The 16,503-nt window shown below is 51.9% G+C and overlaps 7 protein-coding genes across 7 annotated transcripts; 4 read left to right on the forward strand and 3 right to left on the reverse strand.

Moving 5' to 3' along the window:
- Positions 1-145: 145 nt before the first annotated feature.
- TRIVIDRAFT_43150 (uncharacterized protein) lies at positions 146-3,583 on the reverse strand (the record flags this gene model as incomplete). The annotated part of the gene is made up of 2 exons (XM_014096261.1): positions 146-3,278; positions 3,339-3,583. The coding sequence occupies 2 exons, from the start codon at positions 3,581-3,583 to the stop codon at positions 146-148; spliced, it is 3,378 nt and encodes a 1,125-aa protein (XP_013951736.1).
- Positions 3,584-4,094: 511 nt separating this feature from the next.
- TRIVIDRAFT_42791 (uncharacterized protein) lies at positions 4,095-5,709 on the forward strand (the record flags this gene model as incomplete). The annotated part of the gene is made up of 2 exons (XM_014096262.1): positions 4,095-4,210; positions 4,266-5,709. The coding sequence occupies 2 exons, from the start codon at positions 4,095-4,097 to the stop codon at positions 5,707-5,709; spliced, it is 1,560 nt and encodes a 519-aa protein (XP_013951737.1).
- A 769-nt stretch (positions 5,710-6,478) lies between these two features.
- Positions 6,479-7,885, forward strand: TRIVIDRAFT_42918 (uncharacterized protein; the record flags this gene model as incomplete). The annotated part of the gene is made up of 4 exons (XM_014096263.1): positions 6,479-6,529; positions 6,649-6,734; positions 6,837-7,487; positions 7,543-7,885. The coding sequence occupies 4 exons, from the start codon at positions 6,479-6,481 to the stop codon at positions 7,883-7,885; spliced, it is 1,131 nt and encodes a 376-aa protein (XP_013951738.1).
- An 81-nt stretch (positions 7,886-7,966) lies between these two features.
- TRIVIDRAFT_214109 (uncharacterized protein) lies at positions 7,967-9,229 on the reverse strand (the record flags this gene model as incomplete). The annotated part of the gene is made up of 3 exons (XM_014096264.1): positions 7,967-8,923; positions 9,039-9,075; positions 9,217-9,229. 3 exons carry the CDS (start codon positions 9,227-9,229, stop codon positions 8,047-8,049), a joined length of 927 nt encoding a protein of 308 aa, XP_013951739.1.
- A 1,205-nt stretch (positions 9,230-10,434) lies between these two features.
- Positions 10,435-13,344, forward strand: TRIVIDRAFT_214110 (uncharacterized protein; the record flags this gene model as incomplete). Its single annotated transcript, XM_014096265.1, has 2 exons — positions 10,435-10,459; positions 11,642-13,344. 2 exons carry the CDS (start codon positions 10,435-10,437, stop codon positions 12,850-12,852), a joined length of 1,236 nt encoding a protein of 411 aa, XP_013951740.1.
- Positions 13,345-13,822: 478 nt separating this feature from the next.
- On the reverse strand, positions 13,823-15,592 carry TRIVIDRAFT_42652 (uncharacterized protein; the record flags this gene model as incomplete). Its single annotated transcript, XM_014096266.1, has 3 exons — positions 13,823-15,028; positions 15,260-15,423; positions 15,526-15,592. 3 exons carry the CDS (start codon positions 15,590-15,592, stop codon positions 13,823-13,825), a joined length of 1,437 nt encoding a protein of 478 aa, XP_013951741.1.
- A 203-nt stretch (positions 15,593-15,795) lies between these two features.
- TRIVIDRAFT_66460 (uncharacterized protein) lies at positions 15,796-16,503 on the forward strand (the record flags this gene model as incomplete). Its single annotated transcript, XM_014096267.1, has 3 exons — positions 15,796-16,157; positions 16,250-16,323; positions 16,481-16,503. The coding sequence occupies 3 exons, from the start codon at positions 15,796-15,798 to the stop codon at positions 16,501-16,503; spliced, it is 459 nt and encodes a 152-aa protein (XP_013951742.1).

Below are 16,503 nucleotides of genomic sequence, written 5' to 3' on the forward strand. Positions count from 1 at the left end.
ATATCTAGCAATATTTATATAGACTGAAGAATCGTGAGATGTATGCATCTGGACATAATGGTACTGTTAAAGTGATTTATCTATAGAAGCCTTTATAATCAATATACAAATTTGTATTATTTTCTTACTGAGATATCCAGTCATGTCATATCTGCAATGGTGCCAACCCCCTTTCCTCAACGGCGGCTTGCATTGCCGCTTTGATGCCGCTCACTGCCAACTTCCAGGCTCGGCGACCTCTGCTGTCGACACCGTCCTGATCAACCACGATACTTAGCCATTTGATCAACGAAACAGCTTTGGTCAGATCCATTTCTTCTTTGATCACGTTCACCAAATATCTTTCCAAAACGTCGACATCTCGTTTGTGGGGCCCTGCCTTCCTAGTCTGGGCATGCCACGCATCTACCATGTCCTTGATCTCTGATGTAGAAGAAATAGATCCGGAGAACGATATTACTGGTGGCAACATAGGAAACTGTATCATTTTCTGACCTCCGGGAAGCAGATTGCCATCTTGATGGCTCCTTGGGAACGGCATCTCCAATCCTGACTGCAGCGCCAACAGCCGCCGTCGATGGTCAGCAATTACTTCCTTTCTGACATCTTCTGGAAGTTCCGCAAGGAATTCTGGATCCAGTTCTTCAATTTCCTCAGGCTGAGCTTCCTCTGTTGGTACCGGCATCCGAAAATTGGTTTGAATTACACCCTCTTGAGCGTCTCGCTGGCGTGATACTTTGTCCAGTGTATTACGAGATCCGCTGGGTTTTGTTGGAGTTGCTGGCTTCCGAGCTCCAGTTGTTTCGTGTTTATCGGGTGAACGCTGCGGGAGAGGCTCAGCCGGCTTTCGTCCATATAGCGCCAATACCTCGGCCTTCATATCATCTGGTAATGCATTAAACACTTCCATATCGACCTGAGAGGACAGTAAATCCGTTAGAACCGGGCTTTGTGGTCTTGACGTAGGAGTCTCCATTAGAAATTCAGTAGCAGCTGCTTTCGGGCGCTGAGCCATAAGCTTAGTACGAATGTCGCTGGGTAACTCGGCCAAGACCATAGGATCAGGGCTGCTCGGCAACACGAATTGTGTGCCTGGAACATTGATATTCGTAGTGACTTTTTTATCATCTTGACCTACTCTGTATAGAGCCCGAACTGGGCTACCTCTGTGTTTCTGAGGTGTTGTAGGATCGTCTGAACGAGGATTGAGTTCTGATCCAGTTATCCCTCCTTTTCTCGAGCCATCCCGCTCTTCGGCTCCGTCAACTAGCTCTCTCGGTTGCTGCTTTAGAGGATATGGCTCAACGACTGGAGCAAATGCAATCTTTCTCTGGCTTCCTTCCACGGCCAGGGGATTCAACTTGATCGACTCCAATTTTGTCATCTGAACGCCAATCCCACGAAGATCTCCAGGGCTGAATCTGAACGAGCGCAGTATTGAAACCGCTTCCTTGCCAATCATCTCGTAGTTATGTGTTGCGACACCAAAAGCTGCACTTTTGTTGAAAGAATCGCATTTTCCATGCCCCAAATGTTTTGTTGGGTCGAGAGGCGCATCGAGAGCCCGCCTCATGATCTTCACTGTCAGATGCTTTCCCTTGACCTGCTCATTCACCAGACGCTTTTCCAATTCCTTGCAGAGGTTATAGACGAACTCTTCAGCTTCGGCCTGATTGATGAAGCGGATCCCCCAACTGACCTCTGCCGATACGGATTTCCTAGGAGGCTGCTCCCCGACTTCCGTCCGATCGATGCCACGGGCATAGTCATGAAGCTTTTCGCTGGTCTTGGGGCCCAGAATCGTTACGAGGCGATCTTTTGGAATATCCCTGAGGTCTTTGACAAGTTTGACGCCCAGTTCTTCTAGCTTCCCACCGATACTGTACGCCACTCCTGGTAGCTGCTCGACCTTTAGATCACCAATAACTTCCATGACTTGCTCTGGCCTTAATTGAAACTGCCCGTCGGGCTTTGCTTTCCTCAAGGCAACCTTGGCTTGCAGAATGTTTGCGCCGATACCAACAGAAACGGCACACTCGGTATTTTCTTTGATCTTGTTGCGCAGTGCCAACGCTATCTCATCGACCTTTTGCTGCTCCCTCCAGAGGCTGCCCTCTTCAACTCCAAGGCCATGTGATTCAGCGGCCGCAAGGACGACATCAGTGGCATCAACCAAGGCCTCGTCGACACTTACACTCTGAACAATGCCGCCTATTCCTAAGATGGCTTCGTAGAATTGACGGCTCACCTCTTCATATGCGGGAAAATCGTAAGGCAAAACTTTTAGATCAGGGCACAGCTCGAGGGCTCTTTTCATCCACATGCCATTCTTGACGCCATAATTCCGAGCAGCGTAATTGCAACTTGCGATTTCTGAGCCAGCACCCGTGCTATGGGCGACAACAGATGGCTTGTCCAGATATTCAGGATGGCGCTTTAACGACACTGTGCAGAAGAAGCTGTCAAAGTCCACATGCATAATGTACTTCCTAGAGCTAGGTCGGCTCTTCACCTTCCGATTTGACAGGCCCTTTTCAGCTGCTAAACGCTGCATCGATGACTTTAAACTGGCCTTCCAAGTTGAGAGATGATGCAATCTACTCTCTGAGTAAAATTGCTTCAGAAAGTCGGGATTCGCAGTGGATGACTTTCTTATTTTCGGATCTGAGAGAAGCCAAGCATTATGCTCTTCCGAAGTCATATTTTTGGGAGGTACCTGTGCAGGATCTGTCGGGCTTGTAGAAGCGGGCACCGGCTGTTGTTCAAAATCCATAGGCTCGTCTGTGAATTCTTCATCGACTGCTTTGTTTGTTGAATCCTTTTCATTAGACACAGGGCCTGCGGTCACTTCTGCGCTTTGCATCAGCTCATCAGACTTGTCGTTTTGCCACCGATTAGACAAGGGCGATTTCTCCGTGAGCTGGGTTGCTGCATGGCGTTGTGATTCGGCTTTTATCTGGCTGGTATAAAAGCTATTCTCTGTCTGCTCCTTGTACCCGCGCCTGGCCGCTGGGCTGGATTGTGTGAGTCCTCTGTCGCCATCAAATTTCAAAACCTTTTGGCTAGGACTTTCGCCCAATACTCGATAGTCTGACCACGGCAAGAGTTTTCCGGCTTTTATTGAATCGACGACCCATGCAGGCTTCACAATTCTGTATCGACTAAACTCAACAGCCTTCTTTGGCGGTAGGGTCGCAGTGATGATGTGCGTTGCCATGGTTTTTGAGTCTAGATACTGGAGGAAGCCACCTCCGTGCTCTACAATGTCGCGGTGAAGCCTGCCAAAATCCAGCTTAGCACATTTATGAGTTATTGCCGTTGGGCAAAGGGGTACCTACATTTGGAGTGGTGGTTGAGTGTACCCGTTCACATGAGCAACAACCCCTTTGAAGATGGGTGGCTTGTCAGACGATGCGCGTATTTCGGCATCCAAATTTTGCAGCTTGATCTTTTTCCGACGGAAATAATCGCCAAAGCCATTGAATGCACTGCCTTCATACTCCTCTCCCTCTTCATCTTCAAAGACATGGCTCTCAATGCGTTTCCTCACCGCGGAGGAGTTCTTTTCCAGTGCACTATTCATTGTATCCAACAATAGTATATGGAAGTTGCAATTAGAGAGGGTTAAAGCCGATCAGCTCGAGTTATTCAAAATGCACGGCCACACATATCAAGAGCAACGCCAGTCCGTGAAGCCCCACAGATTCATTCAATGAAGCAGATAAAAGGGGGTCTTTTGACTAATTGACGACGGCATTTTCTAGATGTGCGGTGCCATGCGACTCGGGTTATAAGTTTTTTAAACAAATGTCAAACGGCAACATCTCATTGGCGACGATGGAATACTTGCAGAAGAGAAACGGCAGTGCGGGATGTGACGTGACGAGTACAAGTTGCCGCGTTAAGTGGAGAACAAGCTGGCACGCCTCTTACACGTCATCCCGTGACCTGTCAGGTCTCCTACGCTACGCCCCCCAGCCTTGTCTTCCAAGGCTGCGCTTTCGTCCTTTTTTTTTTGTCTTTTTTATTGGAGCAGCTCTTTGTCGCATTTGAGCATATCCGCAATCATGAATAATGACCAATTCCGAAAGTTGATGCTGGCCAAGTCAGGCAAGTCGTCAAAAGATGGCGCCTCACCCAAAGGCGCGAGCTCCAGCGCGAACACGGGTTCCTTGGGATCTCGGCAACGAAGCAGCATACCCATGACCCCGTAAGCCATTGTATCTGGCATATTCGGAGTTGATATACTGACGCGCAACTTTAAGGCGATCTTTAGGAGGTGCTCAGGCCGATTTTGCGAGGCAACTAGCAGAGCGGAATCAAGCTCTACATCCCCCAAAGAAGTTTAAATCGTCTGTACCAAGGGGTGTGAAACTAGGAACGGGATACGTCGATAGATCGCAAGTCCGAGAGAGCGAAACAGACGACCGAGAAGAAAGACTAAAGGCACTCGAAAAGTCTTTCAAAGACGAAGAAATTGACCAGGCAACATACGAAAAGCTACGGTTTCAGATCGCCGGCGGAGATCTTGCGAGCACACATCTGGTCAAGGGACTTGACTTTAAACTCCTCGAAAGGGTGCGCAAAGGAGAGGATGTCTACGGAAATAAGGGAGCGGAAAAGGATAGTACCGAAGAAGCCACGGTAGAAGAAGACGTGGACGACGAATTCGATCGACTCGAGGAACAAGATGTACAAGCCATTACGAAAGAAAAGGCGGAAAAGAAAAAGGGTACTCTTTCAACTGTATCCCTGGCACCTGGAAAAAAGAGAACACGCGATCAGATTTTGGCAGAGCTAAAAGCAGCACGTTTAGCAGCACAGCAACAACAAGAATCTGCTCTTGGAGATCGATTCAAAAAGATTGGAGCGAAACAGAAACCAGGAACACGGATCGAGAGAGATAGCAGAGGCAGGGAGGTTTTAATCATTGTGGATGAAGATGGACATGAGAAAAGAAAAGTCCGCAAGATACAGCCTGAAGAGGAGGATGCGCGGAACGGTCTTCTCATGCCGGATAAGAACGCCAAGCCACTGGGAATGGAGGTTCCTGAGCAATATCGGAAGAAAGAGGAACCGGAGGAAGACGACGGTGATATTGATATTTTTGAGGGCGCTGGCGATGATTACGATCCGCTGGCCGGGATGGAGGATTCAGACTCTGAGTCGGACAAAGAGGAGAACGACAGCAGCAAACACGAAGCGAGCAAAGAGACAGACACTAATGAGGCCATGCCGCCTCCGCCAAAACCGTCCATTGCACAACCAGAGCGACGCAATTACTTCAAGGACGCCAGAACGGCACTCATCTCTGAGGAAGCAAACAAGGGGCCATCTATGTCTGATCCCGCTATATTGGCAGCCATCAAGAAAGCAGCATCTCTCAGGCCTATTGAGCAAGATACCGAAGATGACAAGGCCAAGGAAGAAGCAAAGGCGCTGGAAGAACGACGAAAGAAACTCCTCCAGATGCAGAGTCGGGATGATGATGATATCGATATGGGCTTCGGCACCAGTAGGTTTGAAGATGAAGAAGACTTTGAAGATAAGAAAGTCAAGCTATCGAGGTGGGGCGAAGATGCTGGGGAGGAAGGGTCTAGTAGAGGTGACAAGTCAAAACGGAAGAGAGGGCCGAAGAAACGAAAGGGCGACGTCAACAGCGCAGCTGATGTGATGCGGGTCGTCGAGCAGCGGAAGAAGTCAGAGTAAGAGGGTCTGCCTCGGGACGCCGACAAGTCCAACTTTGTTTGCGCAATCGGCGGACACAATGTGTATTTCGATTCTCCAGAGTATCCATAGCGGCCGGATAAGCAAGCAATATACGTACTAGATACCCCCAATTATTGTTCAGCTCTGGGCAACTCGACTCTCCATCGCGGAGCTCCGCGCTGCCGTCAAGACTCAAGCCAGAGAGCGATGAGCCCATGGCCGTCACGTGTAGCTCTGGACGCCGACGATTTCCAGACACCTTGAAGTTCCCTCAGGATGGAGACTAGGGCCCCAGTTTAATCGCTGATATTATCAAATTCCAGACGCCAATGACACAGACTTTCGGTTCCTGGCGATGCTAGTCTTGCTAGTAGTATCAAGCATGAATGAGGGGTCAGCCAAAGGAAGCCTCGCTGCATGGATTCCCCCACTCTGGGGCCCTGCGACTGCGGAGAAAAGAAAAAAAAGAAGCGGGTTCCCTGGAGCAGTGAAGGTCTGTCCAAGGCTCGCCGTCAACCGAGAGAGTGCGGTGGCTGATTCCTTGAAATCATCATCTGGGGCTGTGGGTGTCCGCGATTACGGAATGTGAAAGCCTGCCTCGATTCCAAGTCCTTCTGTGCGCCCTTTCGCGATCTCTAAACTTACGTATAAAGAGAGGCATTAAGATACCGTAAAACTTTCTCTTGCTCATTGAGAACGTATCCCGTCTCCCGTTTGGTGCCATTTACTGTCTATCTATTCCGAGCCCTCTCCCTTGCCTGCACTAAACATGTCATCTGCCCAAGTGCCCGTTTGGCTGGATTGCGATCCGGGCCACGATGTGAGTCTCCCAGAATTCGTTAAGCTCAGACGCAGGATTATGCAGAGTCGCATTGCATGAGGCGGCTGGTGGCCGACTTTATCGGAAACGAACAAACTAACTGGATATTCTCCGCACAGGATGCCTTTGCCATTCTGCTGGCAGCTCACCACCCCAGAATCAACCTGCTAGGTATTTCAACAGTCTTTGGAAATGCTTCCCTCGAGTACGTGCTAAGTCCAAAGCGCAAAGCCTTCTAGCTTGATGGCTGCTGCTTCTGCTACCATTGCAAGCCGAGCACTCGCAGCTGACGTTGATATTCTACCAGACACACGACGCACAATGCCGCTTCCATTCTGACAGCCTTTGGCAAGCACAATGACATTCCCCTATACGTCGGCCTCAACAAGGCCCTCGAGCGACCTGCCCTCCATGCGCCGACCGATATTCACGGCGAAAGCGGCCTCGACGGCACCGAGTTGCTCCCCGTTCCGAAATGCTCTCCGCGCCCTGAGCCGGCCATCGACGCCATGGCCGCCGCTCTCAAGGCCCAGCCGGCCGGCACGGCCTGGATCGTGGCCACCGGCACCGTCACCAACGTCGGCGCTCTATTCCGCAAGTATCCGGAACTCGTCGCGCACATCAAGGGCCTGAGCATCATGGGCGGATCCATCGGAGGAGGCTTCTCCGACGCGCCGCTGGGCAAGGTCGACGGCAAGGAGCGCATCGGCAACACGACCCCGTACGCCGAGTTCAACATCTTCGTCGACCCGGAGGCGGCGGCCGAGATATTCCACAACAAGGAGATTGCCAAGAAGATGTTCATGGTGCCGCTGGATCTGAGCCACCAGGTCTTGGCTACGGAGAAGGTCAGAGATCTTCTGCTGTACGGCAAGGATGGCGAGAAGACGGGAACTGGCAAGACGACGCTGCGCACAATGCTCGTTGAGCTGCTCTACTTCTTCGCCAAGACTTATGCGTAAGTTTTCCCTCCTCGGACCACGATGGTTTTTTTTTTCTAACACATAAAATAGTGACGTCTTTGGTATCACCGCCGGCCCACCCCTCCACGACCCTCTCGCTGTCCTCGCAGTCCTGCTCGGCACCCCTGACGAGATCGCCGTTTACGACTGGGATGAGAAGAAGAGCCAGTCGCCTAAACACAACGAACGGTTCGATGTCACCGTCATTACCGAGGGCACGATCGAGGAGGCCAAGCTCGGAGAGAAGCAGACCGGCCGGACGATCGCCAAGGCGCTGCCTGCCGGAGAAGAGGGCGTGATTATACCCAGGGGAGTGGACGTGGATCGCTTCTGGCAGGTGGTCGAGGAGTGCATCGAGAGGGCGGACGAGACGAACCGTAACCTGAGCAACTAATGCTTTTCTTTTCTTTTATATCGGGCATCGTATTCTGTTTTTCTGCATCTGGGAAATAAAAGGATAGAGAAATTTCTTTTTCATGGTTGTGGCCATTACATTAGTTAGATAGTCTAGAGACCTTCTATTCATACAGTCAAGAATTAATGTTACACGGCTAATCATATCGACGCCTCCCCTTTGTCTTTGTCAAAGCTCATCAGAAGCTTCAAGCTTCGTTCATACGTCCAAAGTGTAATTGCACTCGCGGGGGCAGCTTTCACCAAGCTAATCGGAAGGCCCTTGTATAGGCCTCGCAGGCCCTCTGTCCGGTATATCGATCGGAGACCTCGGACTGCGGAGGTGTAGACGGGAATGTCGTTGTATACATACTTGCTCCGCGTGGGGCCCTGGACCTGGATGCGCTTGCGGACGAGATCGAGTGGGAATACGGCCGTTTTGGCAACGACACTGGCGACGATGCCGGCCGTGGCGTCACCGCTGCCCCAGGGGAGGTGGAGATGGCCGAGCTGGAGCCGCAGGCCTTCGTAGGAGGCGAAGAAGATGCCCATGAAGGGAATGATTTGGCCCAGCGCCGGCCCCAGGCCGCGAAAGAAGCCCTTGAGCCCCTCATCGCGGTAGATGTCCCACAGCGCTCCGCGCAGAGACGAGTAGACGCGGTGTCTTCCCTGGGCGGCGAACCGGGTCCTCAGCAGGTCCAGAGGATACGTAACCCCCGTGGCCGCCGCTCCGGAGACGGCGCCGGCGACAAACGTCTCGGCCGAGTCTGGCATGCGCGTGGGCAGCGCATTCTGCAGGAAGACGGTGGTGGAGCGGTACGTGGTGAACTGCACGGCCGAGTAGCACACGTACATCAGCTCTGCGGGCACGTTGCCCTTCCACAAGCCGGTGACGCCCTCATGCCTGAGGATGTGCTTGATGGTGTCGACGGTGCCGCGGTAGGCAGGCGCCTCGCGCAAGGGGGCCAAGGGGTCGGAGAGCGAGTACGGCTGGAGCTGGAGGCGGATCTTGACGACATCAAGGGGTGCGACGATGAATCTGCAGTGGAGACGTTTTAGCCACCTGGGACGATTTGTGCAGGGAGCACGGCTGTGTGATGAGTATTTCGGAGAGCGAAGATTGTGTTTATTTCGGAGAGCGGACTTTGGCTTACCGAGAGACGAGGCCGGCTATGGCGCCAGCAGACACGACTTGGAGTTTTGAACCCTGTTGGAAATTTTAGCATCAAAGTACGCAATTTTAGATTGGCTTTTTCTCTCTCTCTTTATTTCTTGTCCGCGTCGTGAGGGGGGGGGAGGAAGGGCGACGAACCTCATCTTTGAGGTGGCCGCCTCGGGGCGACATGCAGGAGTTTGCGCTTCAGGTTGGGTTGACGTGCGCAGGATTCGCTACGAGGTTTCCGTATCCTTGCGAGCAAAAGTTCGGGAGAAGAAAAGAGTAAAAGTGAGAAGGTTTGGTGTTGTGAGTGAGATACGAGCTTTGCTTTGCGGTGACGCAGCTCAATGTTGTTTTTGCGGCTGGTGTGCGTTATGCGATAGCCAGGACGATAAGTTTTGGCCTGTGCTTTGGAATGATAAGGGAAAATGGGAGCCGACGGAATGCGCGTTTGAGCGGGATGCTGGAAAATGGGAAGTGTCGGAGCGAGATGGTACGTTTGGAAAAGGGGAATAATTGAGATTCGGCCAGTTTCTATTGCGGTTTCTCGCATTGCTGTTGTTTGGGAGTTTACGGTGATGACATTTATTTTATTGTTTTTTTCTTCGGGCTTTTTTCGTAAAGTTTATTTTGCTTTTTTTTTTTTGGCTGCCATTGTTGTGACGCCATTGGCGTGGCGCTGAATTGAATTGAGAGAGCCGATGACATCAATTACAGGGCACGGGGTCAGGTACAATGTACATTGTGCCCATTTCCAGCTGTTATAGCACCAAACAAGCGGCCCCATCGCAGGATAATGAGCTTATGGAGCTGATGATGCCAAAATAAGGAGAAGGGATTACTATATCTACAGATTCGAATCCAATCGATCCAAGCTTGGTCATTGTGCATGGCCAACGTAGTAATCCTGCATCTCACTAGACATGGGTTCAGACGAAGATAAAACACAAAGTTCGGAGTACGTGTGCGCCCAAAGACTCGGAGACGGAAACTCCGTATGAGATGAGCTGGCCAGCGATGCAGTACAGATCAAATCTACGCATATTATAAAGGCATTGGATGGTGCAAGCTTGCATGTACCTATGTAATAACATAGTACGGAGTACACGCACTTACGAGCACTCATGCGATGCCGGAGCTCCGAATTTGGTGGACGTCGGCGCTTTTCCCCATGCACATTCGGCGGACAGAAGGAAGCACATCCATACAAGTCAATACGCGGTGCTGCTACTGTAGTACGCGGATTTCCAAGGGTGGGACCTCTAATGACATCTGGCATGTGATGAATTGAAGACCAGATGAATAGAGCTCCAGTGAGGCTCGAGCAGGGGGCTGCTGATCCTTGCGTTGAGCGTGCTCCTCCCCGCAGGTGGATATATTACTGTAATACCTACATGGAGGCTTCCAATACCACCTCCTGTACGTACTGTATATGCAGCATCGGCTGCAGCATCGGCATGGTGCAAGGACACAGTAAGCAGTCCAGACACAAACCCCTTGCAATATAACGCTGCAACGATGGGAGACATAGTATTGCTTGGTCTCAGTATCAGGAAGGAGAGAGGAGGAGGGAGAGAGGGAAAAAAGACGGTGTACTATATACGAGTGCCTGTAATACTCCATACAATTACTCAGATCCTCACCTCCATGCAATTTGCCGTGATCCTCAGTTACACACGCAGCGACTCCGTCCAAGTCCCGCACCCGTCCAATCCCCCATCCGTATTACCAACTACTAAGCTCTGGCAATAAAACGTTACCCCAAACCTCCCCCACTGACCACTAACGGCGCCTGCAGTTGAAGATTCCCTTGTGACAGTGAATAATCGCTCTCCTCTTCCTTTCCCCCGGAGCGCCACCGTTGCTGCGAACTGCTCCGCCCATTGGTCGGCTGCACGCTATAACGTTTTGTCTGCGCTCGGTACCTGGACTGGGGGGTGCTGCGTACCAGCTACCGCATCACTGCGCGAATTTCAGCCGTTACCCCAAAGTACTGGGAACCTGGCCCCAGCACTGCCTCTGTTCCGGGCGCTACCCTCCAGGTACTTGCGACCGCCCGAATAAGCCTGGACTGAGCCCGTTTGGGGCCCTGGCAAAGCCTCCACGATGCCTGGAGGGACTTCCCTGGATCCGAGTTGCATCTGGTTATGATGCCTCGACTTGTATATTAACTTCACTCGCCCGCACACACTCTTTTTTTCTCCTCCTCCCTCTCTTTCTCTGTCCTCTGTCCATCATCCTTTCCGTCTCTCCCCTCCCGAGACACCGTGGCCTGCGCTTTTGTACGACCTGAATCAAACCCACTGACTGTTGTAGCTGCACCTGAGCAGCGCATGTGACACTTGCCACAAATTTCCAGACCTCAGGAACCAAACCACCACATCTTCTTAGGGCCGAACTCTACCTTTTCCCCCCAGACCTTTCCCTCGCCTCCTCGGCAAGTAAAATAGCCAGCCAAGTCAACTAAGTTCTGACGGCCCATCGGAACCAAGCCTTGTCCATCCAAAATCCACACAATTTCTGCTCCTACGCAAAGCATCTCTGCCGTCAGCATCAAGGTAGCCAGCCTGCCTGCCATGGGCGGAACTATTGCTTCTCCAGATCTCGCCAACTTGCTGGCCCCAATCCTTCCAGCACTTCCTGCGGCTGCCGTATCGACCGAGCCGGCTGTAGGCATCTTGCCGCTGCTCTCGCCTATACTGAGACAACGGGTGAATCTGTTCTCTTCGTCCAGCACAGAACCATGGCTTAAGCTGCTGTGCTACGACACAGGCAAGGCTGCAAAATTGGCCGAGCTGGTGCTGAGTGGGAGCTTAGAGCCTCACCCTGTCTCGGGAGAGGTCGAGGTTGATTGGAGTTACGATTCCCAGACAAGATACCGGAGGCTGGACCAAGAGACGCTGCAGGCGTTGACAGTCTTGACCGAGCTTGGCCTTGCATTTCAGCTGGTATACTGCGTCAACGATGCTGCAGGCGGTGGCGATGGATGGAGAGTTGGGGAGATTACACTGGCAGACAAGGCCTCTCTCTTTTCGCAGTTCGGCGGCGTCCCAACCATTGCAGAAGCAGAGGCCAAGTTTCAAGAAGCCAAAACCACCAACCCCACCGTGACCTATAACAACGGGTCAACCACCAGCAGCGAAGACCTGATGGATGACGATGATGACGATGGATACTGGGACCGTTACGATGCCACTCCCGCACGCACTCCCGCCAACAATCGCTCCCCGGCTCCTCATGCCAATGCCGGTGCCGGTGCTGCTGCTGCTACCTCCGCAGCTCACTTGGGCGCCTACAACGCCGCTGCGGCCATGGACGATGACGACGACGACTATTATGCGCAGTACGACGACGTCCAGCCGGCCATGGACAATCACGATCCCGATGAAGAGGCTCTGCTGCGCGCTCACGTCCAGCCGCCCCTCGGTCTCGGCCGCACCAGCAACGCTGCCGACTCCTTTATCGTTACAGACCCCAACGAAACCCGAAGCTCCTGGCCGTTTGCCGATGCAGACAAGGCCAGCAACCACGGTAGCCAAGCCAAATCCGACCTCCCAACCCCTCAGGAGCTTGCTCTCCTACACCCGCGTCCCGAATCCAGCGCCAGCTCTAATGGCTCACATACCGTCGCCCGGCTCGAAGCCTCCGCCGGCAAGCAGGAGCAAAACGAGTTTGGTGTCAAGCAGCACGTGTCTCGCAGTATCCGCAGCTTGTACCTTCTTGCCCGGTCGTCGGGCATTGAGCGAGAGGAGTTTGAGCGGCTGGTGAGGGAGGAGATGGACGTTTTGTCCCTGGTTGAGGATCAGGATTGATCAAACTACCTATATACCCCAGAACAATTGTGAAGTCACGGATATTTGGATACGGAATGCATATGATGGAGCAAATTGGAAAAATATGGAAAGTATACAAATGGATACTTGTGAGGGGCCCAAAAGAGATGGAGTGTGCATATGGGGGGAAATGCTACAAAGCAGAACGTTTACATTTTTTTCTTCTTTTCTTGGAGATTTTTGTTTTTACTTTCTTCTACTTTTTTTATGCTTGATTCAAGCATCACAGCGAAACGGCCGGAAGGGGGCTAGGTGCCGAATGCTGGCGGTGGATGGCGTTTATGGGAAGTGGGATTCGACAAACAGCAATTGGATTGCTACTGCATCAAAGTCGGAGTTGTTGAGCATACTGGATGCTCATCTATTGTTTTTACCTCTTGGTTTATTTTCTTCTTCTTTCGGAAGCTAGAATTCCTCTCAATTGATAGGGAAGATTTTGGTTATATAGCAAGGAGAAATGTATCACATGTTAAGTTAAGCCTTTCAACGAGTATCAAAATTGAACTAAAAAAAAAAAAAAAAAAAGAATTGCCAATAAGCCTATCCCTATCCCTGTGAATAAACGCGAAATATCCCTTCTAATGTGTTTTGGAACTGGATCATCCAGATACCACCAGCCACGGTTCATATCTTGCAATCTTTCCGCGGTATCTTGTGTATGCAAACCATCCATGCCCATGCCCGATTTTATTCCCAGTGGGCCCCAGAACGCCCAGTATCTCGCCCTTGAAAATATCCCCAGCTGTCAAAACAAGAAAAAAGAAGAAAAAGATTGGGGAATTGAATTCATATTGAGAAAGGGAAGAAAGGGAAAAAAAAGAAAAGGAAAAAAAGGAAAAAAGGAAAACAACACAACACAATAGGGGGGGAGAGTGGGGTGAAACCAGATGAGACATAGATCCAACAAACGCCCCCTTCCCTGGTACTCGTCTTTTTTCAACTTGGCTACCTATGTTATAACCAAGTTACTCAGTGCCATCCTCGCCATGTCAAGCATACGCATGCATTGCCTATCCTCGCGCGGGAAGGGCTTCGGTGGACCTGACATTAGGAAATAAGGAGAGTGCCAGATAAGGTGATGTTGACCCGTCTGTATGAGAGCATCCGCAATATCGTGCCTTTTCTGGTTTTCCTCGTCGAGAAGCGTGACGACGTCCCTGAGCCCCCGGTGCACATTGACACACGAACAAGGGTTGTCACCGTCCACCGAACTCGCCGCAGATGTCGATCCGCACTTGAATCCATAGACCTCAACCTTCAAAATGGCCCGCATAGTTGTCCGCCAAGTATCTGGCTCCAGGTATCTGTTGTTGTAGCTCTTGAGCAGTGCGCAGTCGGGATTGTCACTTGCACTGTCCTCATCGGCTACTCTTGTCCATATTCCGCCAACCTCTTTGTAGCTAAAGTAGAGCATCTGAAACTCCTGTTTAGCTCGTTCCGTGTCTCTATCGACCATTTCCAGGATGGCGGCATAGGCGTTGCAGGCAGAGGGAACAAGAGCTCCAAGGCACATCATACTTTGGAAACGAGAGATGGGCGGCGGTTTGGTGAGATCGTACATATCCTGGTAGCATTGCGCGCAGTTGAGGCTATCATGAGCAATTTTAGTGGCCTCGCGGGCGACACGCATTGCAGACAAAACATCGGACGGAAGGCGGTTCAAGGAACCGAGTGCTAAAGAGAGCGATGAAAGGCAGTCACAAGAGCTAGTCGGGTGTGCCCTTGCTGCTCCTAGTACCGGCGACGTCGTATCTGTAGTAGTTGAGCCCAGCGATTCAAAGCAATTGGAAGAGTTTGCGCTAGGGCTGGGTTCGCTAGGCGTCGAGGCCTGTAGATATTGAGAAACCATGTATCTTTGCAGAGAGTCGTTGAGATCCTTGGACATGGTAGCAATAGACGGGTCTGTCTCGTCAAAGCTTATGCCCTCGAGCGGATCAGCTTGGCCAATGTTCATAGCAGGCATGCCCACACCATCAAACAGCCCTTGGCCGTCCAGAGAGAAGTAGGTAAAAGCTGCATTGTCGTCTATGTCAAATAAATTAGAATTTCCAGAGTCATAGTCGGGCAGCAGATCGAGGTACGAGGTCTCTGATGTCAGAGACGGGCTGAAGAGGCCTGTCGGATCCGTTGACAGCATGGGCTGTTGATGGTGATTCTGCTGGTGAGCAGCGGCATTGTGTAGCTGATGGCCAGCATCGCCGTATGGTGGAGTTGCCGCGAGGAGAGAAGACGAATGAGTAATTGTGGTTGGAGCTGAGACCGGAGGGAGTGGAAGAGAAGCAATAGCAGCGGGGGCTGGAGCGGCAGAAGCAAGAGATGAAGCAGAAGCAAGAGATGAAGAAGCAGAAGCAGAGCCCAACAAGGACGCTGGCTGAGCTGCGGTCACAGGCACGGATGCAGGCGCGGCAGACGGCGCTGGGTTCTCTACTATGAGCCGCCGCTTCCGGGGACGGCCCATGGGCTTCTGGGGCGAGTAGACGCACGGGATGCCCTCTTTCTGGCAGCGCAGGCAGCCGTCGGGCTCCTTGGAACAGGCGATCTTGCGGAATCCTAGACAGTAAATTGCAATCAGAACAAAAGTCTCCGAAACCTTTGGCCCGCTTCCCAAGCCCGCGGGCTCGGCAGCGTGCACTTTCTCTCACGGAGACTCACGGCACTCGTCGCAGGCCCGATGCTTCTGTGGGCCAGCCGGCGCGGGCAGGTCATTTCCGGGCGCCATGGCCGGGACTTCGACAGCGGGATGCGCACTCAGAGCGTGTACGAGCATAAGGAGTACAAGGACGCAGTACGACTGCAGCTCAGCTCAGCTCAGTGCGATATCTGCCGCTGCTGGGGCTGATAGGCAGGGCAGTGGAGGGGGGAAGAGAATCGCAGGCCGTTGACTTGTCGGGGTGCGAAAAGTCTCCGAGAAGTCTACGCAAAATGGCCGGCTGGGGCGCACGAAACAAAAGCAGCTTCGAGGACGAGCAACAGAATCGGAAAGCAGAAGCTGCGCGCACGGCGAGGCAGCGCACATTGGCTCAGCAGCGCATTTCGGCACAGAGGATGTTCGATGCAGGTGGGAGAGAGAGGAGAGGTAAGGCTGCGAGGAGGCCAAATCCAGAGGTTGGGGCTGGGCCAACGGACAACTGCCAGGTGCCTTATCACCCAGAAGCTCGTCTTATCCACAAGGTACATCCGGGGGACAGACCGGCAGGTACCTGGAATGACGCGGACCAACGACCATCAACGCCTCTGCGCCGACCTGTTTACTTGGGGAACCTGGATGGCCAGGTACCGAGCAAGTAAGTCAGACCACAGGGAAGGTGGCCACGCCACCTAAGCCAGACCGTAATTAGGATTAAATTAGAGGGAAAAATCAGCACAATAACACTAGGGACGGCTTATCAAGCATCCAGCCTGGCTTCCCAGGCATCCCAGAGGAGTGGGGCTTAAAGATGCAATGTAGATGTAAGTACTTGCTAATAGAAGCCCTATAATATACCGCTATCCCGCTGTAATATAGCACTCCTCCGCTATATTAAAGTGTGCTTACGTAATAATATAGCGCTGTAATATAGCGCTTCTTCTTATAATTTAGCAGCTAAGTGCTTGAAAATGCCTCTAGGTCAATTGGATTACAGTAAATGA

This window comes from Trichoderma virens, assembly GCF_000170995.1.
Source record: "Trichoderma virens Gv29-8 chromosome Unknown TRIVIscaffold_88, whole genome shotgun sequence".
NCBI classification, from domain to species: domain Eukaryota; kingdom Fungi; phylum Ascomycota; class Sordariomycetes; order Hypocreales; family Hypocreaceae; genus Trichoderma; species Trichoderma virens.